Source organism: Cynocephalus volans, chromosome 1 (genome assembly GCF_027409185.1).
Source record: "Cynocephalus volans isolate mCynVol1 chromosome 1, mCynVol1.pri, whole genome shotgun sequence".
Lineage (NCBI taxonomy): Eukaryota > Metazoa > Chordata > Mammalia > Dermoptera > Cynocephalidae > Cynocephalus > Cynocephalus volans.
In genome coordinates this window covers 65642154-65668274 of record NC_084460.1, presented here as the reverse complement: position 1 = coordinate 65668274, position 26121 = coordinate 65642154, and the positions used below count along the sequence as shown (strand labels likewise).

General features: G+C 45.4%; 1 protein-coding gene across 4 annotated transcripts in view; it reads right to left on the bottom strand.

Annotated features, from left to right (window-relative positions):
- Window positions 1-26121, bottom strand: part of ARHGEF10 (Rho guanine nucleotide exchange factor 10) — a 152778-nt gene that overhangs the window by 104377 nt on the left and 22280 nt on the right. For all 4 annotated transcript variants that reach the window (XM_063090107.1, XM_063090094.1, XM_063090100.1 and 1 more), the window contains exons 3-6: window positions 7797-7952; window positions 6698-6988; window positions 2943-3009; window positions 900-976 (exon numbers count right to left, since the gene is read on the bottom strand). In XM_063090107.1, the coding sequence (XP_062946177.1) occupies window positions 900-976; window positions 2943-3009; window positions 6698-6988; window positions 7797-7952 (591 nt within the window). The remainder of the gene's footprint in view (window positions 1-899; window positions 977-2942; window positions 3010-6697; window positions 6989-7796; window positions 7953-26121) is intronic.

The window sequence follows — 26121 nt, the reverse complement described above, 5'->3', positions numbered from 1 at the left end:
ACTGCTGGTAAATGGCAAGACAGGGGGCCGGCCTGTGGCTCACTCGGGAGAGTGTGGTGCTGATAAATGGCAAGACAGTAATTTCATCCTGTAATGATCCTGATTTAATAGCTCCCTAACAGAATTGTCTAATTACACTAAGATATTTGTTTTGACAAAGTCATAATTAAAACCAGAATGAAATTATCCAGTAGATAATTTAATAATTAGGAGATAACTAAGATGATTTACCTTGTAAGTCAATCAGATAAAGCAATTACAGAGAAATTAGCAAGCCAATTGATAATAAAAGGTATAATTGGGAAAGTAATCTTTGCTTTTTTTATGAAAATTAAAATACAAATCTTGCTAAAAATATTTCAGCCTTTCAAACCACACATGGAAGAGAAGATCTGGGGCACCGGTTGGCAGTGGGTTGGCAGCAACCATGCACCCACCATTCAAAAATGGGACCATGACAAAGCACCTTGCTGGAGAACTGAAGCAAGATCACTCCGCCAATGTCTCAACACTGAGTGGCTGACTGTGGCCTCCCCAATCTGTAGCTATTGTAACAAAAACAAAATCTGTACTTGAAAGAAACAATCAAGAGAGATAGGTGCTTGGTTGGAGAAAGCTGATAGCCTGATAGGAAATGAAGGGCTTCAGAGAGCCCCAGGGAAATTCTTACATATGAGGGCACTTCAAAACGTTCCTGGAAAAACAGAACTGAAAGGTAATACAATTGGTTTCATCAACTTTTTGAAATAACTTCATATTCAGCTTTTGCTAATATTCTAAGTAAATGAATATATTTTTAAGGTTTTAGATCTGATCTAGGACATGACACTGTCCCTCTACTAGTCATGTCTGTACAAGCTCAGTGAGGCTTCAAGCTCCTGGCGGTCAGCAGGACTTACTCTCCATCCAGGCTGTATTGGCAGGATCCGCAACCCATCGGGCAAGGGCACTGTCCTCTTTATTGACTTGATCTTCACTTAAAGAAAACAAACCATAAAATCAGAATATCGAGAAACACCCCCAATATTCAATGCCCCACAAGGGGTATATGTGTACATAGATGCATGTGTGCATGTGCTACTATGCATGCAAATTGTATACTTTCCCAGGTATTATTACAGGAAATCCCAAGTTCAAATTTTCATTCATAACTCTCTATAAATAAGTGCTTTTGAATGTCCACTATACACACACAGCACAGTATCTGGCATGACGGGAACAGAGTATAAATATAGTGCCTGCAGCAGAAGGCCTGAGTTGTTCTCCATGTTTCGTCAGCCTCTTTAAGGGCCTCTTATGTGCCCCAGATGATGCTGGGTGTAGAGACACCCCCAAGTGAGATATGGGCCTTCTATGCCTCCAGTAACAGGTTAGTGAGACAGATACAGACCACCCAAAATAAAAAATGGTTGTGTGTCTATAGTGTGATGGTCATAGGACCAATCATAGTGTCTCACATAAACAGGGACTGGGGTTTTATCCTGTAGGTAGTGGGAAGCCATCGGAATGTTTTATTCAGAATATTTTCACAATCAGATTCTGTCCACAAACTGAGCATTGCCTCTGTGAGAGGCACAGTTGCTGACAAAACGTACAGAGTAGCAATTAGGCTTCATGAAGCCTACTCCTGCTAGGAGCATTTTATTAGGATAAACCAAGAAGCAGTGTAAAAACATTAACTTGAAGGAAAAGAGACTGGAAATAGGGTAAGCAGCTAGAGACACATACAGAAAGCTCTGAAAAACTTACATATGGAAGAAAATAATAATTAAAATCGAATTACATGACAATCCGATGCCACATTTTCAGAGTAACTGGTGAGAGCAGATGCCTTCGCAGTTCACGGTCTCTCTCTCTTGTTATCTATTTTGCTAAAAGTCCTAACGAGCCATGATTTTGAGGATGAAGGGCAAAAGCAAATGTCCAGATAAAGACACGGCAGCTACTCCAGGTTGTGATGCACAACATGCTGTGCTGTGGATGGGTCTGAAGAGTAAGATACAGTCTCTGTACTCAAAGACTTTATCACATAAAAAAGGAGTATTCTCGTACTTTCTAAGTTTGAAATTAGATCAAAACAAAAAGTTACCACAAAAAGAATAAGAGAAAACCTGAAGCAAATATAAATGCTATTTTAAATTATTCCTGAATGTTTCCATATGTTTAAAAAATGTCATACTTTCGAAAATCATTTGAGGTTATCATCACACGACATTTTATATTCTTTCTTCAAAAAACCCGTCCTTTCCGTGGACATATTTTTCACAATCAGTTTTAGATTGCCAATGATCACATGCCATTGCGATCTAATATTTAGTTATATACAGAATTGTGATTTCTAATAAAGGGTCTTGGCTGGATCTACTTTGTGACATAATTCTGATTTTAAACTGGAAAGCAAATTCTTGTGAAGTGAGTACGAGGTACCTAAAAAGTGTGTGGAAAAACAGAATTAAAAGAAATATGAATCTTTCCATGAACTTTCTATAGTACCCTTGTACTTTTCCCCAGAAATCCTATTTATTTTTTAAAGGCTTTCACATAAGCGATACTTTAACCATTTAAAAAGCCAGCCTTAATGACTGAATGGAAAAAAAAAAGTGAGTGAAAAAAACAACCAGCAACAGGGCCAAGGATTCATGGCCAAGCTCTGGCCACTACATCTTGATGCTTGAAATAACACTCAGCTCTTCCCATCCTCTCCCTCTGCTTTTGCTGACCCTGCATGTACAAAGGGGACATCTTTTAACCAACCTGCTTGGTGAAAAGGGAGATGCCTGAGGCAGGAAAGGAGGCCTGGGGCAGCCCACACCCACAGGGGAGGTGAGGAAGGGACAACCCAACACCGCCACTGGGCGGGAGAGCACATCAGGAACACCATATCCAACACTTCAGGGAAAAGGCATGAATTCAGAATGTATGTGTAAAATTAATGAAGATACCTATTTGGAGGGTCCTCAGAACTTAAAGAATTAAACTGGTGATCTTCTGCAACTTCTGGTGTTTCAGCTAGAAAAGAAAAAAAATTGACATTGTTTTAAGCCTGACAAAAAAGTTTATGAAGTTGATTTTTTACCCTTAAAATGATTTCATATTTCCCTTTCTTATCAACAACATGCTTATCTTAGAATAAAGATGATTAACTGATAAGCTTAAAATTTTTGAGCTTTTAGGTAAAATGTATTCAAACAGGATTATAGTAACATGTGATATCCCAAGGTCTTATGAAACAGCTAGAAATAAAACACACAGGCACCCAAATAAATCAGGCTAGAGTTAGAAAGAAACATAATACACTGTAATCTCTCCCATCTCTTAAGTTTTCATGGGAAATTATGAGTGTGATTTATTTGAAGGTGTGTCACCCTGGCAAACTCAAAAGATTTCCAAGGGAGAAACAGTTAAGCTTGGGATATTTGACAACCAAACTTTTACACACACACTCACACACACAAGTGCCCATCTCACAAGTCCTATCTCATTGGTGTTTTCCTCCCATCTCTGTTCTATTTTACTAAGATAAGTGGTGAGCTCCACAGTGCAGGCTCTCCATACATTTCATGCAGGTGGAATACAAATTTAGACAATCAAAGAACAGCCTGAGGTGCGTGTGTAGAAGAGGGAAGAGACCTTCCCACTTCAGAAGGCAACAGAGGGGAGATGGGAAAAGAATGTTATTGCGGGCATGACCCACTTGGTCTTTTGATGGACTCTGTCCAGCCCCTCAGCATGGCCCTGAGAATTGACATGGGGAAGGTCAGTTGACCATGCTCAGCCAGTGGCTGGTTGTTCATGACTACATTAGCAAAGCTGTCCACAAGACGCCTTCTAAAAGGGGTTTATCTTATGGGTAAGCAGCAGTCCTTAACTGCTTTCAAACTGCTTGACAGTTGACTCAAAGTCCAGGGAAGCTGAGCTCAGAGTAATTAGGTTGGAGATCTCACCAATAAAAATGGTCTCCTGGTCACATTAGTTTCTGCCACATAGCCAGAGGCCAAATTGTAACAGACACAAGCTGCTGAATGGTGGGGATCTGCTGGGTAGCACACCAGTAATTCTATAGGCATTAACTTGTTTGGTTTTTCAGGCAGAGAAAAGTTAGGCACCTTTCCAAGGGCCACACATCAGGTCAGAGGCAGGGTCAGGATTGGAAATCAAATCCGCCCACTCCAAAAATTGCTCTTCCCACCACACTACATTGCCTCAAAGAATCATCCAAACGACCCCTCAAAAGACAAAATTATTCCACAAGGTAGACAGAGACAGAACATGTTGATTGGCAGTGGACACACTTTACAGAGTGAATTGCTTCTGCAGAGAGTGGGTCAAGAGCTCAGGTCTGGTGGGCAGGGCTCTGGCCCCCATCCCTAACTGCAATCTATGCGCGCGTTCTCGCAGCCGCCCCACCAGGAATTCTTCCTTCCTCAGGCTCCTCCTTTAAGGAAAACAGATGCACTCAAATTGAGTGTTCACCAAAACACAGGACCTTTAAATGGAAGGTCACTAGAAGGTGAACATGCTCACCAGGAAGCTCTCCCCCAGTCGTATCAACTGCATGCTTATCGTTAATCCTAGATGCAGACACTGAGTTCTCTAGCCATCAGAGGACACTAACACACTAACGGACAAAAGCAGGACCTGCCTCAGAAGCTGCTCTTCAGAACTGGCTTTGGACAGCAAGGAAAATAATGGAATCTGGCTATTCCTGCAAGTCCGGGCTTGAGTTCCAGGTGGGGCTCTGGAAAAGAAACCACCTCCTGCTACTGGGACGTGCCTCCTAGGACAGCCCTGCAAAGCAAGGCGGCCGCCCCATCGCCAGGGGGGTCCACAGGGCACAGACAGCTAAGAAGCCAGTGTTACACGGGCTTTGAACCCAGGCCCGACGCCAAAATCCACGCTTTACTGCCATGTCAGGAAAGAGGTTGGTGTACTCTTTGAAGAATCAAAAGACAGACACATTTGTTCTTTGATTCTGGGACTGACAATAGTGTTTATTGTGATAGAGTTTTATTACTGGCTCTAGGTTGACAGCATAAAAATAAGCAAATTATTTTAAAATTATGCTGAATTATTTTTTAAAATAAATTACTTTAAATGATGTTCAAGTACTTAATAAAATAATTTTAAAATAAGCAAATTACTTTAAAATAAATATATTTTCCTTAAGTACAAAGTCTCCATAATCCACACTTTCTTTTTTTTAGATGGCTCTTACTCTCTAAGGTTATAGAATAAGAATACTATTACGGATCGTGGTAAATTCCCAGGATTATTGCCAGCTTCAACATGAAAACACATGGGAAAACATCTATCCTAAAAACCTTCTATGGTTTCCAAAATTCACACTCATGATTTTTGTTTAAAGAAGATTTTTATCTCAATTGTTATTAACTGGAAAAGAAAGGAGCTTTTTATTGAAGTCTTCACACAAATTACAGTTCTGTTTCCAAAAGGCCAGTCACCCCAGATGCCACTTTCTTCCATCAGAAGAACATTTCACATACCCGGGGGATTCCTATGGTGTGTCTTGGGAAAGGTAACAGATAGACTTAGGTGAGAGAGAGAAAAATTCAGCCAAGACTCTTTGACTGGGTCAGCTATGAATGTGACAAGCACTGCTTCTGCAGGAGGAACAGTTCTGCACTTGCAGCTGTGCTCTTGGCACCTGGGCCTGCAGCAGGCCTAGCAACGGGGGCTCGCACACTCTCCTTCCAAACCTGAAATATAAAGCTCTGCAGAAACAGCTGATGCCCGAAGGACACAACCAAGGATCACAGGGAGAGATAACAGAGAACAGGCTTTGACAACCAGGCCACTTGAAGGCATGCGGTGGCTCCTCCTCACTAGAGAAGGTGAAAGCAGAGATTCTAAACCAATGCCCCTTCAGAGCTGAGGACACGAGGTCAGTGAGGTGAACAAAATGCCTATGTGTTCATCAGTGCTCCTGACTCAGCGCCCTGGGTGTGGCTGGAGGGACAGGGAGCAGCTCCTCTTGCTGTTCTCGCCTCCCCACCTCCACACCACTCCTATGTGTGCTGGTTTCCCGAGGATCCTCTGACCATCCATTGCTGGCTTCCCAGCATGCCCGCTGGACATCTCCCAGGTCCCCTCTCTTGAGGAGAAAAAGTTTTGCAAGGAGAGAGGGAGCCCCTTCTCAGCCCTTCTCTCTCCTTCCTTGTTCCATGGATGAAGACAGCTGACCTCAAGGAGCCTGAGTTTATGTATTAGTAGATGACATCAGAACATATACAAACATAACTACCACTTAGCAAAATAAATGATAAATGCCAAAGAAAGTGCACAAGGTTTGCTGAACACTTGGTGGCCAGCGCCAGGAAATGGAGTAGAGTTCACACAAGTCCTCCCCAACAAGAGGAGGCAACACACTTGGGATCAGACCTTATTTCAAAATTTTCCAAACACTATCTTGATCCAACCATCACACATTATACACAACTAATGAAAACCAACTTTGTACCCTACATATATGTATAATAAATTATTTTTTTAAAAAAAAGAAAAGAAATTTGTGGATCCAAAAAAATTTTTTTTCCAAACAATAATTCTGATACCTTTCCTTAATTGTGTTCCTGTCATAGAAGAAAATTAATTTGGGGTTCATTTTCCCACTTTGCAAACACACACTGATGACAGGGGAGAAGAGAAGATCAGGCACAGACATCAGGGGCGGCATTACCTTCTTCCTCTAGGGACGCGGCGCGGAGGATGACTGGGCTGGAGTAGGCGGGCAGCAGGAGGGGCAAGCTGGAGGGGACGGCGTAGCCACAGGGCACCGGCACCGAGTACCCACTGGGCACGTGTGTGAGGTTCACGGCCTCCTCCTCGGCATCCGGGGCTGGGGTTGGGGGCTGCTCTTCCTGGAACGGCGTGATGTCAATGACGGAATACGGGTTCACTTTCGTTGGGACCACGAGTTTAACAGGCTCCACCCCTGCCATGGTTTCTGTTGCTGTTCCATTCTCACCTCCTGGAGGATGGAAAAAAACAAATCAGCAAACACACCGTCCAGTGCCCAGTGGACCTTCTCTCCCAGAGTGCAGGCAAGGAGAAGGTGGTGATCCCCCACGCTCTAACACTAGGACCCCCTGGACATTCCAGGTCATTGAAGGAGGCTGTGAGGCCACTGTCTACACAGGGGGACTTGGAGGGAATGCCCTTGGAGAAAGGTTCTCTGGGAATCAGTTAGGTCAGTGCCACCTCTGTGCACAGGTGAGACAGGCACAGCCTGGCAGCTCCCAAGACAGCTTACCCAGTGAGATGAATAAGTGAGAAGCTGCCAGAGGCAGAGGAATTGTGAACCACACCTAGACTTTTTGCTATGGACAAAGAAACCCAATGCTGGTCCCCTGACTACAGTATGGTCTAAGCAGTCCATCTGGTCAGTGAATAAAAGCACCCAAATCCCCCCTCCAGGGTTAAAAATAGAAACCTTTACTGTTAATTCATCTCCAATGGCATTGTTTTGAATGTTTAATGTGACATAGTGATATAATAATGATGAGGCAATTTTTATTAGAAAATAGCAATACTTTTCTCTCCAAAATGTAAATACTGAGGTAGAGCGACAAGATTGAGAACTGCGGAAAACAGTCCAAAGAAACCCAGCCAAACGTGAATTAAGTAATTTCAGTTACATCACAGAAGAATCATAAATCTCTCACTCCTAGAAATTGACCTTTCCCTATAATTTTGCAATCAGGAGGTAAGAAGAGGAGAAAAATCAGTGAGCGCCTGAAGATGACAGCACCAGCCCCACGGGGTGGCCGGGGACGCACCTGCAGGGAAGGCGGCTTCACTGGCTTCAGTGTTTCTCGCCTCGGGGCCAGAGGGGGCTTGTCTATCGGCTTCAGGAATTTCATCTCCACTGTCAAAGTCAAATTGTTCTCCCTCCTCCTCTTCATTATTATTACTATCATATTTTACTTCATTTTCTAAAGTTAAAGAAAACATAAATTACAGTGTTAGCCTTTATTAACAGCACAACGATTTGTACATTCCTGTAAAAAGACAAATACCAAAAAAAGACCATATACACACACACAGAGCCAGAGACACTGACTAAGTACTCTACGTCATACTTGTAGTTAATCTTTTTACTGGGAAAAATATATGTCATTAGAATTTGGGGTCAGAATTTTTTTATTTCCTTTTATTATAACCTACAATTCACAGCTGGAAAAGCAGGGGACGCAAAGATTTGACAATATAATGCATTTTACGTCACAAACAATAAGATCTGTCATGCAGACTTTTAAAAGAAAAGTTAGCTGAATTTATTTTTTAAAGACCAGAACACTATTTGCTATAATCTCAAATCAGTAGAGGGTCATTTTCTTCAAAAAGTTTTTTCAGGGGAAAAAATGCACACCCTAGCATTAAAATCCTCTATGTCTACTTGAGTTTGTGTATATTATATATAAAAATACTTAATCAACTATCTTTATAAATATTTTATTTCTAACAAACTAACTCAACCCTATTTTTCCCACAGCTATTTCATACTAGACAGTAAATGACAGAGAACATGGAATGTGAACGTGCAGAACTGTCTGTGTCACCAGAGAATACCTGTCCCGTGAGCACCAGGAAGTCACCCTGAGAGAGTCACCGACCTGAAACTTCTCACTGAATGCACAGGCAGAAATGCTCACCTTCAGTGCCAACAAATGTCTAGGTGGCCAAAGGTAAAAGGGAAAAAAGAAAGAAAAGGAAAAATGATGCAAAAGGCAACCTTTGGTGGAAAGTCCAACCGCACTCAGTTACTCAATGGGTTCTGCACAAGCCTGTAGGTCCCTACCCCCACTTGGTTCATTCCCTTCCCACTGGAACAGCAGGGGACACCAGCCCCTCCCTGTCCATAGCACACCTACTCCCCCAGGCCCCTCTCAAAGCTCCTGGAACACAGAAACGAGTCACCCCTCCTCTACCTGGCACCATATCTACCTGCCACTCTCGGCATCAACTCTCTACCTTCCACTTGATGCTTTTCTTATCTAAAAATAGGCTGGTTGGCCCCCATCTCAGGGGGTTATCCACAGGGATGGATCCCATATCCCCGTACACTTTGCCCACAAACGGTGCAGAGATGGTGATGCCAGGGCTAGGTCCTGGGATGGAGAGTGCCTGTTCCTGCACCGGTCACAAGTGCTAGTAACAAGGACAAGGCACTGGAGCAGCTAGGATGGGTGTGGACCCCCCACAGGGAGAGCAGGAGCCTCTCCTGCTTCAAATCCCCTCAACGCTGGCAGCACAAAGGTCAGAATTTGGGAAAGTCCCCTTTTTCTTAAGTCATAACCCATCTAGTTTATAACTTATTCTGCCATGTTGAATGGGATGTTCTAGAAAATCAGTCATTTTCCCAAGGAGGTACTCTGTGTGAGGCTGGACATCACCCCCAGGAAGATGGCAGAGGTTAAGACACATTCCTGCCCACTCCCAGGGAAGGGTGGGGGTCTCTTTCAGGACCCTCAGCAGGCACCCATAACAACTTTGTAATGAACTAGCAGACGGATGCACCCAGGAAAGAGAGCATGGGAAAATGACCTGGAAACTGGTGACCTCAGGGTTAAGGACCTGCCGAGCAAACCATCCTGATGAAGAGTGGCCCCTCCCTGCTGCATCTGCGGGTGAGGACTTGGCTTCCTGCAGCCACAGAACGTTCCAGCTGAGCCACACTGTCACATGATTCTGCTGACACACACGCCCACTGTTCTCATGCACCCATTCACTTCTCAATGTCAGAAAAAGTAACCAAGTCACACGTGCCTTTAAGTATTTTAAAAGGAACTTGTGCGGGATGTACAGACTTAGAATACGGTTAAGTTCTCTGAGAACTAAGCCAATGAAAACACTGAGTCAGGGGCACACCTTGTGTGGAGGTAGGTATTTCTTGGTGGCAGATGATGAGGGGGATAAGAGGTTGCTCGGAGACCCCTGTGTCCTCCCTACCCCACCCCTGGTCTGGGGCACAGAGCCTCATCTCTTCCATTCCAGGCCGAGGCTCAGGTGGGGTGAATTCCAGGGATGGCATCAGGGCTGTAAGAAAGGGCAGAAGGAGGGTCAGCTCCCCTCTGTTCCCAGGTGGGCAAGGGTGCATCATCCCAGCACACTGTCACCGAGAAAACCTGTCCCCTCCAACCATACCGCAAGGTCCACTGAAGCTCATCTCTACCTCGGGACAGGGCCTGCACCAGCAATATCCAAGCGTCTTAGACACAAATGAGGCTATGTTGACTTGAAAAAGGAAAAGGATTCCAGGGAGGGACCATGGGTGTCAGAAATTATTTCCAAAAGTAAAGAGTGTGATGCTTCATCCTCTACCACACCGTCAGCCCAGTAAGTGGTTCTCATCTGCTAGGTGCAGCTCAGAGAGGGAGATGCAGAGCTGCGAGGTGGGGGCACTGCCAAACCGGACCTGAGAAGGAGTGAGGGGAGAGCGCTGGGGTGTAGGGACAGTGAGAAACACCTGAGAACTGAGGCGGGACCCGCGGCACGTGAAGGGGCAGTAAGACATGGACAGGCAGGACGACCAATGTGGGCAGCAGACAGCACAGGAACTGCTCGACTAGGGGCGACGCTGGGGTGGGATGCTCCAAACTAAGGTTTTGGGGGTGGAGCAATTTCTAGGGAGGAAAATCTGCAAAGATGTTCCTACTTGAGTCACTCTAGACTCTTTCCAGTTGAGCCTCCTGGGTCCAGATGAACTCTGATTGTCTAAAAAAGAAGACTGCTTTAAATCTGAGGTGCTTATTTTTCCCTGGAATCTTCTATATCAGTAATACATTCTAAGAGGGCCTTCTGAAGGAAACAGGTTTTCAGGTCACCCATGAATGAGGAGAGGAGCCAAGTCTGAAGAAAGGTGAACTGAGCCCCTTCCTCCTCTGCCTTCAGGGGCAGGAGGGCCTCCCAGCAAGGGCCCAGGAGGGCGAGACCCCCACCTGCCCAACACACACAAGGGGTCCCAAAGAGCATTCTGACATTACTTTCCACCTACCATTTTAAAAGTTTTAAAAGTATGATCATGACAAATATTTTAATGGAATCAAGAAGAGAATTCAGAAAAATATTCTTTTTAAAAAATATATAATTCTGATACAAGAGTGCATGCTGGTGCCCTTCTGGATGGTAAATCACCAATATCTACCAAAAGCTTCACCCATTTCCTAGTAGATACACATGAAAGTCTACCATACAATTTTGAATTTAAGCCAAGGGAAGAGAGTTGGAAGTGGAGAACACCACTACTTTCACTATTATAGACCTGTTAATTTATGTGCTTTCTAACCACCTCTTACTGTGCCCCAAGTGACAATAAATAATACGTATTTTAGAAGGGTTTTTTTTTTTTTTTGCTGTTTCATTAAGTAATCAATTTATTAACATAAACTTGTGAACATTTTAGAGCAATAAATCTCTTAGCAAAAAATAAAATCATTTTCCAGAATATTTTCCAAATACAATTGTTATCATCTCCTTAAATTCATGTTTGCAGATAAATATTACAGTAAAATAATGCCAATTAAATGTGCTGCCAAAAATGAGGGGCAAGAAACGTTTATGTTTTGACTTAGCAACATAACAGGCCATGCCACGCACATGCTCAGATTCAAATGAACGGTGACTCAGGAGCACATGCTAGAGTTTTCTTTGGTCAACCACCCTCTTCAGAAATTAGACTATAACTGAACTTTAACAATTAGTGATCATTTGAAATGCACCTAGAAGTTATTTTATAAAAATTGTTTATAAAGAAAAGCTGTCAATCTCTGGCACAACATAGGCTCTTAAATATCTGTGATGGGACAAAACACAGACTGTGGGACTTGAACCCCTGTTCTCCACGCAGGAAGAATGTATATCCCCTGAATGTCTTCAGGAAGGAAAGCAGTCGGCAGGGGCAGCTCTCTACAGGAAGCCACCCTGAATGAAATACCAATGTCTACTCCGTACTCCCTTCTGCTCGGCTTCCTGGGCTGCAACATGGCTGATTACACTAGAAATGCAATGTGAATTACCTGAGATGACTCACACTCCTGTGCCCTGACACAACACCGGGGAGACCATTCAAGCTCTTGGGGACAAGGACCGTGTCTCACCACTAAACATGTAGCAACCACGCAACACATGCTTGTTGTGTGAATGCATGAATGAACGAATGATGAACAGGAGAGTGGGTTTCAAACCTTTTTTTTTTTTTTTTTGCTAAAAGCACTCATTTTTCCCTAATGAAACTTTGAGCAGAATCCCAATAGACAAAGTGGAATAAAAGCAATCAAGAAACTCCTCTGAAAGTTTAAACTCCACATCACTTGGAGAACCTCTAAAGTACCACAGGACTTGGATTTCTGGACAATCTCTGTTTTTGCCCAGAGTAATGTGAGAAACTGCTGTGAGAGCTACTTCTCTGCCTTCTTTAAACTGTGATGAAAATATTTCCACTGCATGATCATATAGACCTTATGGGATCATATATATTACAAATTCTTCATAGAATTCAGTTCTAGCAAAAAAAAAAAAAAAAAAAATTGCCTTTTCACATTTTTGTCCATGTCAAGAACTCAAAAAGAGAAGCTGTGCTTAGTGGCAGTAACCACCACTGCTGCACAGGTGCCCGCTGGCTGGAGCTGGGCTATTCCTTCCTGACAGGGGCCCTGGATCGCTGCCCCAATGAGACCATGAGGCTGCACACTGCTGTTCTCACATCAAGGTGTCGGGACACTGAGCTTTACAAGGCAGGTGTTTGCTGAGTGCATTCCATTCCAGACAGGGCTCTGGGTCCTTGGGAGCCTTGGAAATCCTTGGCTTCATGGCACCTACCAAGATTCCCCATGCGCGGTCCCTTGGTGAAGAGTAATGAAGAATGCCTTTGAAAAACTTAAAGTTGGGGGCCCTGAGTTTAGCTCTGATACCACTACAATGGGTTGAATTGTGTCCCCCAAATTCCTACATTGAAGTCCTAACCCCAGTAGTTTAGGTGACCTTATTTGGTCGATGCAGATGTAATTAGTTTAAATAAGGTTATACCGGAGTAAGGTGGGCCCTAATCCATATATCCAGTGTTCTTATAAGAACAGGGGATTGGGACACACAGGGAGAAGGCCACGGGACAACAGAGGCAGACACTGACACACCCACAAACCAAGGAATGCCAAGGACTGCCAGCAGCCACCAGAAGCTAGAAGAGGCAAGGAAGGAATCTACCTAGATCCCCAGAGGGAGCATGGCCCTGACAACACTTCATCTCAGACATCCAGCCTCCAGAACTGTGAGACGATACATTTCTGTTGTTTAAGCCTTAGAGTTTGTTGCTGTCAGAATCAGGCAATTTGGTCCTAGGTAATTTTTACAACACTCACAATTTGAATCATAAAAGAAATTCCCATTCCCCATTTAGCTGAAATAATAGAAGAGGTAAAAAAAAAAAAAAACTAAAATTTAAAAACGTGAAAAAATGCTCAAAGGCTGCTGAAAGCATCTCATGCAATATAATGTGCTATGAATTATAGATGACACTAACTTTTTAAAAAAGTTTTTGATGAATCTATAATTCAGCAGCCATTAGCTAAACTGATTGCTTGGCAAACTGATTCTCTGAGCACTGGCTTGCTTCCAGATCACACATATGAGGATGTGAGGTGGCTGGGCAGAGCATGACGTAAGGAAGGTGATCACGCAAAGGGGAGCCAGGTCAGCAGCGGGTGTGGCGGGAGGCAGCAACGGGTAACCAGCAGGTTTAAGTGAGGAAGGTCCAAGAAACCTCCCAGGCACACTGCCCCTAGGCCAACAACCCACACCTCCCATGAAAACTGCAGAATCGCATGTGCTCAGTGGACAGCCCCTTGTTGGTCACTTGACGGGATGCCACTCACGCTGACCAACAGCAGCAGCCATTTGAGCCTCAGGACTCAGACCACAGTTTCCCTCTAAGCAGGGCCATCTGGACTGTCTTGGTGGAACCAACTGACTTATTACCAATCTGAATATTGAAACTTGTCAGTAATCAGTTAATTGTTTCATCAACTTAAGCACAAATTTCTGGAACAAGCTATAAAACAGAAAAGTTTAATAAGTCTTATATTTCTAATTATGATGACTTAATATGGCCAAGTCCATTTTAGTTTATGTCAGTATGCAAAAAGGAAAGAGTAATTTACCTTACAATCTAATCTTTAGAAGCTGTTGTTGGAAGCAGGGCTGTCCGATGGCACTTTCCAGGATGACGGAGTTAAGAAAATTCAAAACTAAATTCTGGCTAACTTGTAAAATGCCTCTGTACTTAAATGTGCTTATCTCCCAGGGCCCCAGAACCCAGCCTAGTTAACAATCAACTGCCTGCCAGCATTTCTGTTTCTGTAATCTTGCTTGCCTGCCCCGCTTCTCTCTGTAATCTTGCCTGCTCACCTAAGTCAGGTGGGTGAGAAGGAGCTGAAACCAGCAGCTGCTTGTCTAAGATGTAAGTTTAAGCCTAAGCTTATGGATCCCGCTAAACTTGCCTACAAAAACCCTGTTAAACTCATGTTCAGGGTCCAAGGCTTTCAGAACAGAAAGTTCATCTGTGTCCCGCATGCATAATATACCTTCTGACTCTCCAACCCCCGAGTGTCTGGAGCCTTTCTTGCCGAGTTCGTTCCACAACAATGGAAATGTTCTGCGCTGCCCAACAGGACAGCCTCAGGTCATACGCAGCTACTGAGCACTGGAGGGGTGGCCTGTATGACCAAGGACAGACTTGTTCCAGTTTAATTCTAATTCAAGTTTATGTAGACACTCATGCCTGGTGGACCATCCAGGCCTGAATCTTAGGCTATTAAGCAGCAAAGAGTCTGAGCCTATGAACCATTCAAGACTCCCTCAAGTCTCCCCTAGTTGTGCCTGCATTGACACGATCTTGAATGGAGACTCAATTCAGTTTTGTTTCCTTTTTAACAGACTTAATTTAGAGCAGTTTTAGGTTCAGAGCAAAATGAGCAGAAAGTACAGAGACTTCCCAAATACCCTGCCCCCACACGTGCACGGCCTCCCCCATTACCAACGTCCCCACCAGGGAGGCACATTTGTTACAGGTGATGGACCTACACTGACACATTATCATCACCTGCAGCCAATGGTTTATATTAGGGTTCACTCCTGAAGTTGTACATTCCATGGGTTTGAAGAAATGTATAATGACATATATCCACCATTATGGTACCATACAGAGTAGTTTCTCTGCCCTAAAAATCCTCTGTGCTCCACCTATTCACCCCACCCTCCCCCTAACTCCTAGCCATCACTGATCCTTTTACTGTTTCTGTAGTGTTGACTTTTCCATACTGTTGGAATTATACCATATGTAGCCTTTTTCAATTAGCTTCTTTCACTTAGTGATACGTATTTAAGTTTTTTCACAGCTTGATAGCTCTTTTTTTTTTTTGCACTGAATAATACTTCATTGTCTCGATGTACCACAGTTTGTATCCATTCACCCACTGAAGGACATCCTGGTTGCTTCCAAGTTTTAGAAATTATGAATAACACTGCCATAAACATCCATGTGCAGGTTTTTGTGTACACGTTTTCACCTCACTTGGGTAAATACCAATGACCTTGATTGCTGGATAGATTGGTGAGAGTATGTTTGGTTTTCTAAGAATCCAACAAACTGTCTTCCAAAGCAGCTGTGCCATTTTGCATTCCCACCAGCAATGGATGAGAGATTCTGTTGCTGCACATCTTCATCAGCATTTGGTGTTGTCAGGGTTCTGGGTTTTGGCCATTCTAACTCAAATTTAGTTTTAACTAATGTTTTCTTCATGAGCAAAGGAATTAGACACCAACCACGTATCTAAGTTTAGTTTAAAACTTAGTCACCCTCCGTAGAGGATGGGGCGTGACCCCTGTGGTGATGAGAATGTTCTAACACTGGCTGTGGTGATGGATTCACAACTCTGTGAATACACTAAAAACCACGGAATTGTACACTTTAAATGGGTGAATTGCATGGTATGTGAATTATATCTCAATAAAGCTGTTAAGAAAAAAACTTAACCTCTCATATCTAATAAACTAAACACATAAAAGCAACTGGTACCTAGGTTTGTGAGGGGAAAAAAGAAAACCATTACTAATGGTAGAAACCTGTCAATACAGATATTATCACTTAGGTAATGAAACCCAAAAAGTTCACTTCAAGTTGAAAGACTACTTTTTAAAAGACTGGAAAAATAGTCACCAAAATTTTAATAGTACTATTATCTTTTAGAGGGTAAGCCTAAGTGTATTTTCTTTCTTGGATCTGTACATATTTTAGGTATTTTTCCTACAATGAACACACACCACAATAATTTTCCAAGTTACATAAATCATTTGTATGTACCTGCAATTTAGTTTTAATGAACACTCATTGAATAGACAACAAAACAAGAAACAGTGCACATCTCCTATCCTGTCCTATTATTTTGTAGTACGTTGGACAATGAGAAATGTTAAGTATGGAGTAGTTGCTAAGAGCTCAGCTTCAAGGGTCTTTTGAACCACTGGATTCAAATATCCACCACTTTTACTGGCCCTGAGATCCCAGTCCTTCATTTATAAAAACGGAACAATATATTAGAAAGAATTACTACCCCACAGAGTTGTTACAGGATTAAGAGAGGTCATGTGATGTACCTAAAGCTACTTAACACAAGGTCTAAAATACAGTAGGACCCCAACAATATTTCTTTATAAAGGCAATGAATAGAAGATGAACATAAATATAATATGTAATCTACAAAAGAAAAAAATGCACTACTTAAATTATTTTCTAGTTTTTTCAGGAAACTACTTATTCTACAAACTACTAGTACCCATCCAATTCAGCAGTTTAACCATCCCACCTCTTAGAGAACCCCTCTTGAAATAATTTAGGCTTCTCTAGGAGGAAAAAAACAATTTATACCCTTTCAGAATGAAGACATTCTCTGGTGCTCAGTGAAACACTAAATCCCAGCACTGACAGAGCCCCTAGAGTCCACACCACAAAAAAGACACCATGCAAACACTATACCTGTTGCCTTGCAACATGCCAGCCTGCCGTCCCCTCCCCACCTCACTCAGTGGCTGTTAGTACCCCACCTCAGCCTGCTCCCCTCTGCCCCACCCCACCTTGGCTGCCCAAGACCCCAGAAGGTCATTTTAAAACACAAGTTGGAGTGGTCATTCCTCCACCCAGGGCATGACACACTGCCCCTCACGTGGCCACCTGGGCCCTACCACCCTGGCAGCATCTACCTCAGGCTCTCACATCCACTCTGACCACTCTTTCCACCTCCATTGCTGTCCCCAACACATGTGAGCCCACCTGCCATCCCCCCAGCTCGGCCCCCACAGCCCAGCCCTGGGCCACTGTCCCCATCGCAGTGCAGCCTCTCCTGGCCAATGCTCAGCTGCCTGTCCCCACTGAGCCACCTGTGCCCACAAAGCAGCTGCAGGGAGTGACCTGCCCCAGCACCCCCAGGCTCCTTAGGGGTCCCACCTGCTAACGATGGACAGGAAGGCTGAATCTTCCCATCTCAGAGGCTACTGTCTACGTTGCCTCCATCCATGCCATCGTGGGGCTGGGGCCCCTCTCTCTGCACCATCACTACTGTCTTCCCAGGACCCCACTTGCTTCACCAGCCTGCAGGGACCTCTTGTCACTCGAGCCAGTGAGCCGTCTTCTGCCCTTTTTGGAATGGCCCTCCTCCACAGCCCTGACTCTGCTCTCTCCTGGCTTTCTCCCACTGATGGCTGCTGCTTTAGTCCCTGTCATGGCTGAATTGTGTCCACCCAAATCCACGTGTTGGACCCCTAACCCCTAGTAAGTACCTCAGAATGTGACTGTCCGGAGACAGGACCTTTAAAGAGGTGATTAACGTAAAATGAGGTAACTGAGGTGGGCCCTCATCCAATAGAATTGGTGTCCTCATAAGAAGAGATTAGGACACAGACATGCGCAGAGGGACGATCACATGAGGACACAGTGAACAGATACTGTCTACAGACAAGGAGAGAGACCTCAGGAGAAACCAACCCTGCCAACACCTTGATCTTGGACTTTCAGCCTATAGAATCACAAGATTATTCATCTCTGTGGCTTAAGCCCCAGTCTGGGGTACTTTGTTATGGCAGCCTGAGCTGACTAACATACCCTCCCCGACCAGCCCCTTTCCCCGCCTCCCCATGAAGCTAGTTCTGGTCCAGACATTCTTCCTATGAGACACCCTGGATGCCTGTGGCTTCAGTCCCCACCTATGTGATCACAGTTCTAACCAGACCTCCCTCAGGAGCTTCAGATGCAGATTTTCATCAGGTACGTCTGATTCAACTTGCCCCAAATGGAACCCATTCCTCCCTTGGAGTGAAAACAGCCTTCAATCCCTCCGGTTTCTCAGATCAGGAACTTGAGGATCCCCCTTGACTCCTGCCTGTTCCCCTATAATGTGAATCTAATCCATCACCAAATCCTCTTGCTTCCACCTACAAAATATCCCGAGAATCTTCCACTGGTCCTTCCCTGGCACTCTGGACCACCCACATCTTGAGTGCCACTGAAACCACCTCCCAACTCTTCCCTGTGCTTCCAGTCCTGTGCACTAAGCCCTTTCTCCACACTAAGACAAGTCAAGATTCCTAAAATGTAGCCTGGTCACTTCACCTCCATGTGTTGACTCCTCCCGAGCCGCAGACAGACCCTGGCTAACTCAGCCGGGGGTGACTTGAATTGGCTGGGGTCTGGCTGACCCCCAGTGGCTGAGCTGCATTCATCCTTCAATGAGTCTTCACATCCAATCCCTTGAAGACCACCACCCCTCCCAAGTCTGAAGGTGCAGCCCCTGTGTTCCCACAGTGCCCTGCAGCTCTCTGTTAACCCCACACCTGCTGTTTACAATCTGTCTCCCAGCCAGACAGCAAGCCCTCACAGGAGGCGATGTCTGTCTTGCTGCTTGTGTGCCCCACAGCGCCACACACTGCCTGACACTGGCTGTTCTCAGGACAGGAACCCTGGCCACACAGACTCCAGACTCCTTGACAACCTGAGGCTCTTCTCTGGGCACGCATGGTCATCAGCACCCATTACAGCTTCATCTCATCACAGCACCATGGACCCAATCCAGACCACGGGCCCTCTGTGGTCTACCCTATTACTCTACCCTACTCTACCCAAGAGCAGCTAACTTATTGTACTGTTAGCAAAATGTAAGTCACTACACTTTGAGATGTAATGTTTCCCCCTCCTATGGATGTAAATGCTTATTAGGACTCTAGAGCGTCCAAAGCAGAGGAAGGGAGAGATAGGGAGGGAAGGAGAGAGGGTAGTAGGAGAGAGAGAGAGACAAGTGATGGGGGAGGGGGGAGGGAAGGAGAAATCCCCAGGTTCCCCTAGCCCATGCTAGCTGCCCACAGCTTCTGGCAGACATTAGGACCAAAACCCAAGGTTCACAAAATTGACCAAAGCCCTGGGAATCCAGACTGGCTGGCCCTGGCCCCAGCACCTCTCACGGGAGAGAAGTGGCTGCAGGTGCTGGAGACAAAGGGTGAGGGAAGGAGAGCAGCGGCCCCTCCCGGGTCATCTTTCCTAGACCAGACAACTCTATCTGACCACTCCAAATCCATTCACAGCTTTTAAAGACATGCAACAGATTAACCCCCAAAGAAAGACAATGACAGAATACTCCTTTCAGAGTTCAGAGATAAAAGCTAAGCATTTTTCCTTGGGGCTTTTTAAGACAATATTTGGTTACAATACAAAAGCTTAATTCAAGATATAATTTTCTCTTATCTCCAATGAAGGCTATTTGTTTTTTAATTCTTTCTTTGTTTTAAAAAAAAATGAGGGTGGGGGGGAGCACTTTAGAAAGCACCAGGCAGCAAACAGCTTTGCCCACAAGAGGCTAATCATAACCACCAGCCACTCCCACTGTGCGGGCTCTGGGTGCCACTGTGGCCTGCAGCCGCCTGTGCTAAAGGAGGCATCCCCAGAAACAACGCCACCTCCAGGAGCAAACTCGCCTCCACGTGGCTGCACACCCCAGTGCTGGCCCACTGTTCTCCAGAGGAGAGTGTGGGTATTTGCTTTTGTCTGAGTTTATCATGGAAGTCTACAGGTAACCGATTTTTCGTGAACCAACAATAATATGGCAATAGTACTGATTTCTTTTTCCTAACAAATTTGTACTGGTATTTTGCAACTAATTAGAAAAAGGCTTTAGCTAGTGGTGTAACTTTAAAATCATAGAACTGCTGAGTTTTGCATTCTTAAACATCCTGGACCATCTTCTAACTGACGGATTTTGGACGTGGCCAGTGCCATTGTGCACACAAAAAGCACCAGCACGTAACAGCCGCCGGCCTCATCTTCCACTCCAGCACCAAGTTCCTCCCCGCTTCCCTTTACGATAAGCCTTCTAACTTAGAAACAACTTTCTGGGTTCTGCATCAGCGCAGTTCTCCACCCAGTTACATCAACCTAATGGTCCCTTCCCCCATACATTACACACCCCAAAGCTAATATAAACTCTCACAAACCCATTGTTGGGGCTGTCCCCTTTTCAGGACAGCCCTGTGCCTGCTACCTTGAGCACAGCCCAGCAGATTTTCTTCCTTTTAATAAAGCTTGAACGGTACCCGGCATCTCGGCTCACTTTCCTTCATTATGGTGCCGAAACCTGGGAAGGGTTTTGGCCAACATTGTGGACGATCACCTCTCTCTTGGGGTGATTGGCCCTCAGCTGCCCTTCCCAGACCTGCCAAAACCGGATGCCTCTGGGACTCTCTACTTGTGCCGTTTCAGACCAACACATCCAACACCAGCCTCAATTCAAGGTGAGTCAGTGGGTCTGACCTGCCTACTTCTACAGTTCCCCAACTATTCTACAACTTTGGTCTCTACGAAGCCTGGGCACCGGGCCGAGGGAACTCTTCTCACGTCCCCCAGCTATTGGAGGATGCTCCTCCAGCTGGTTGGTGGCTTTTCTCTTGAAAAGAAGGTGGGCACCAAAGGGGACAGCCTTTGCTGGCACTCTTCTTCTACCAGTACTGACTGCCCTTTCTCACCCTCTACATGGGATCCTCACAATCCAAACCTCCATGGTCTACACCCTTGGGCTGTCTCCTGGCCAATTTCTTGGCCTCCAGGGAGACATTGAAACTCAAACACCTCATTACAATGAATCCCAGTGGCACAAGATGGCACTCAATTTAGACACTCACCAAAATGGCAAAAGCTGTAGAGATTTCTTGTTCAGGCCTTCTCCTATCTCTGAACACGTTCTTCTCTCTGTCAAAACTGTCCTATGTCTCAAATTCTCCTAGCACATGCTCGACCTCTCCTTCCAGACTCAGATCAATCTCCTGATCCTTCAGCCCTCCACATTTCTCTCTCTTCCCCACACCTGGCCTCCAAATGCTCATCCTCAGCCCAACTCCTCCCCTTCTCCCCCTTCATCAGGTAACCCCATCTCAGCTCTGGCTTTTTATAACCCTTCCTTGAAGTGGCGGGGATGGAAGGAATTGTCTGAGTCCATGTACAGGGAGCAGGTCTGGATGGTGGCTCAGATACATGCTCAAAATAATAGGTGGCTGTTGCTGTTCCTTGCATGTACCCAAACTGGAACTACCAGGCTGGCCACAGGGATTGAGATCGCCAGGATAACATGATCACACACCTACTTCACGGTATCCAAAAGGCTACTCACAAGTCAGTCAATTATGACAATCTTAGAGAAATCACACAGAGATCCACTGAAAATCCCAGCGAGTTCCTAACCTGCCTCTCTGAGGCTTTACATGAATACTCACGTATAGACCCAAACTCCCCTGCAGGCATGGCCCTCTTACATTCTCATCTCATTACCTAATCAGCCCGATATTCAAATAACTATAAAAGAGATCAGGCCAAATACCAGCTCCTGGCTAATGCCACCCGTGGCTCACATACTCCAAAGCTGGCTGCCTCTAGGGGCAAGCCACCCAACAACTGCTTCAAATGCAGTCAGCCGGGCCACTCGGCATGGGCCTTTGGCTTCACAGCCATCCCTACCGGAGCTTCTCGGCTTTGTCCAGGAGCTTCTTGGCTTTGCCCAAGAGGAGGACTGATGATGCCCAGGGCCTGAGGCCCCCCATGGAGATCACCACACATGAGCCCACAGTAACTTGCCTCCTAGCAGGTAAGCCGATCTCTTTTGTCATTGATACAGGGGCCATTTACTTTACCCTTCCTAAGTATGCAGGACCAACAACCCCATCCTCTATCATAATAGTAGGGGTCACGGGATCAGAATACCACCCACAGATCACTCAAACCCCTTTCCTGCACCCTACATCACACCCAATTCACACACAAATTCTTAATAATGCCTCAATGCCCAACCCCCTTACTGGGACTGGACATTCTTTTCAAATTCAAAGCTACTCTTACCCTAAACACTTTAACTCCAGCTGCAATACTCCTGTGAGAGGCTGCACCCAGACGTGGCCCCTGAGGCTTCCACCTTCCCCTCCCCTTCAGACAAGGTTAATCTCTAGTATGGGACACTTCTTCTCCCTCCATCGCTACACACCATTCCCCTATCCTTGTTACATTGCTGAACCCCTCTTTGTTCCCTAATGTCTCACAATACCCCATCGCTAACAAACACCTAATAGGCTTAAAACCTGTCATACACAAACTCCTTTCTTCTCATCTCTCATGGCACCTGCTCACCTTTTAATACACCCATCCTTCCGGTTATAAAGCCTAATGGCTCATACCGTTTAATACAGGACTAATTATGACACACATCGTTCCCAACAACTCACCTGGACAGTACTACCTCAGGGGTTTCGGGATAGCCCCCACTTCTTTGGCCTGGCCTTAGCTCAAGACTTCTCTGAACTTCCCCCAACCTCTAGCACTTTAATACAATATGTGGATGACCTCCTCCTTTGTAGCCCCTCCTATGAGGATTCGCAGGCCCACACTGTTGCTCTCCTTAATTTCCTGGACTCCGGGGGATATCGAGTGTCCCCAGCAAGGCCCAAACTTCTTCTCTTTCAGTTCAAGAGTCTAGTTTCTGAACTCCCTATTCCTACCACAAAGGGTGAAATCCTTTTTCTTGGGCTTGCAGGTCATCTTCGCCTATGGATTCCTAACTTTGACGTGCTACAAAACCACTTTATGGGGCAGCCAAAGGGGATCCTGCCATTCCCTTAGATCCCACACAGCCCATTCATTCTCTCTTTCAGTGATTAAAAGCCGCTCTCCTTGCAGCCCCAGCTCTCTCTCTCTCAAACCTATCTCATCCTTTTATCCTATACGGCACCAAAACCCAAAGATTGGCAGTCAGGGTTTGGGGACAAAAGGCAGGAGATATTTTCTCCCCGGTTACATACCTCTCTAAATAACTAGATATCACATCTTGAGAGTGTGCCCCTATTTACAGGTCTTGGTGGCAGCCACCCTTTTAACATAAGAAAGCTCTAAACTAACTCTTAAACAAACTGTCAAGACTTTCTCAGCCATAAGACCAAGTCCATTCTCTCCCTTTCCTGCCTACAACTTATTCACTTTACTTTCATTGAAAACGCCCAGTTCTCCTTTAAACCTTGCCATCTCTTAAAATCCAGCCACTCTCATCCCAAAACATTCATGACCCTTAGAACACAATTGCATGGAGGCTTTAGACCTCTTTCTCAATCCCTTTCCACACATCTCCCCACATCCCATTACATGGTTTACAGATGGGAGTGCCACCTCCACGCCCGTACCCTGGGCAGGTTATGCCATAGTAAATCTAACACAATATACTGAGGCTGCACAACTCCCAAAGGAGGCTGGGGTTATACACTGCAGAGAACACCAAATCTCCAACGACCCCATAGCCCAGGGAAACAAACTGGCAGATCTAACTGCAAAACAGGCTGCTCAATCACCAGGCCCCTACTCTTCCTCTCCTGCTCAGGTCCTTCTCATGGACTCTATGCCCTTATCCCAATACACACTCCAAGAAATACAAAACCTTCAACAGTTGGGGGGGCACAGAGAAAGGACAACTGGTATACTTTCTCCAGTTGCTATGTCCTCCCTATTATACAAGCTAAGCAAATCCTTTTAGATTTCCATAATTCAGTTCATATAGGCTATGAACTCCTATTACATCTTCTTCAGCCCTTATATTACTCTCCCCACAAAAGGACACACTATCTTCTAACATTAGTATATACCTTTTCAGGTTGCCCTGAGGCTTTTCCCTGCACTTCAGAGGATGCCACAGCAGTAACGCATGCTCTCACCTCAGAAATCATCCCTCGTTTTGGCCTCCCAACCAGTCGCTCATTCGCCTATGGGCTGCCCCCCGCAAGCCCACAGGCCTCAGTCCCCTCGAACTAGTGTATGGTAGGCCCTTCACTCTCACACCTCTCCCTTCCAGCTCATCGCCTTTAGGCCAGTATCTCCCTACTCTTTTGCTCATTAGGAATCTTCTTTGGGAACAGGCCAACCTTCTATTATCTCATCCTTTCCCCACTACCCCCTCAGACTTTAAACTGAGCCCAGGACAGCTAGTGTATATTAAAACCCGAATGCCAAAGCCCCTCTCACCACCCCCATGGCAGTAAAAGTACTAAGAAAGGCCACCTGGTATCACTTATCCTTGGTAAAACTAGCACCTGAGACTTTACCCAAAAATTTGTTAACACCAAGCCACAGGTGTCCCCCTGCTCAACCCCCAACCCAAAATCTCCTCACACTTCGTCCATTTTAGGACCCACAAAGCTGAAAATCTCCAGGACCTCCACTCTCCCCCCAATCCCAAAAGAAGGATGATCTCCCCCCCCCCCCCCCATGATTATCCTCTCACACTTGCAGGCCCACTTCACATCCTTCACACAAGAGCTACTATTATACTATCTGTTCTAGTACTTGCTACAAGATTGGCAGCAGCTGCACCAAAAGATTGTAACATTATAGGAAGATTTCTCCTGGCACTGCTTTACCTCCTACTGGTAGGATGCTTCTTAGCAATTTCATTGTGGCAATGTGCCCTTTAAACTCTTTTGGCTCCCTAACCCTTTGCATCCTTCTTGTGTTTTTCCTCCTATCTCAATGCTCCCCCTTACCTGGAACATGGATGTTCCAGGTCCACAGGGAAGATGCAGTCCTCAGTGAATCAGACTGGTCCCCAAGTGACTCATCTGTCTCCCACTTTGCGAGAAACTTTTTGTGGTCACCCCCCTCCCTGTCGATGCAGACCACAATGTTTCCACAAATGTCTCTTCACTTTCCTCTAATCTCCCCTCAGTGGGGACTGTCAGCGTTATGCAGGGCCTGCCCACACTGTGCCTCATTAACACCACCAAACGCTAGCACTCACTTACCCACTCCTCATCCATGCCCTAAAACTGAAATACATTTCCTTTGTAAAACTACGTTATCCTGCTGCCTGCCCCATAACACAATTTCTTGCATATTCGTTTGGCTTGCATATTCGTCTGGCTCATCCCTAACATCACCCTCCAGAAAGATGGAGAGATAGAGACGGGACTGGGACTAACTTCGGTCCCCCCTCTCAGGAAGTGCCCCTGCTCCCGTAGGGCACTAATTGTACCTTTTTAATTGGGGCAGGGATCCTTCCTGCAACTGGAACTGGCATAGCGGGCCCTGCTACTACCTCTCAATTCTATCAAAAACTCTCAGAACTAAGCATAGATAGCATCTCCTCCCTCCAGTGACAGGTCACCTCACTCGTGACATTTGCTTTACAGAACCATTGGGCCCTTTACTTCCTCACAGCTGAGAAGGAAGGCACCTGCCTCTTCTTGGGGGAGGAATGCTGTTATTACGTAAATGAGTCTGGGGTGATCCAAAACAACTTAAACCATTTCACTAAACACCTGGATACCCTGGCTTATGCCCCTACTAGGACCCCTAACTGTGTGTGTCTCATCCTACTTTTTGGCTCCTGTCTCTTTTGGTGTTTCTCTAATTTCTTGCAGGAATGTATGCAAGCTTTCACCAACCAAAAGGTCACCGAATTGCTCCTGCAAGGAGGATATCAGTCCCTTGGAATCAGCGACCCTTCCCCAGAGGAATACAGCCTCCCACACAAAACCAATACCCGGCAA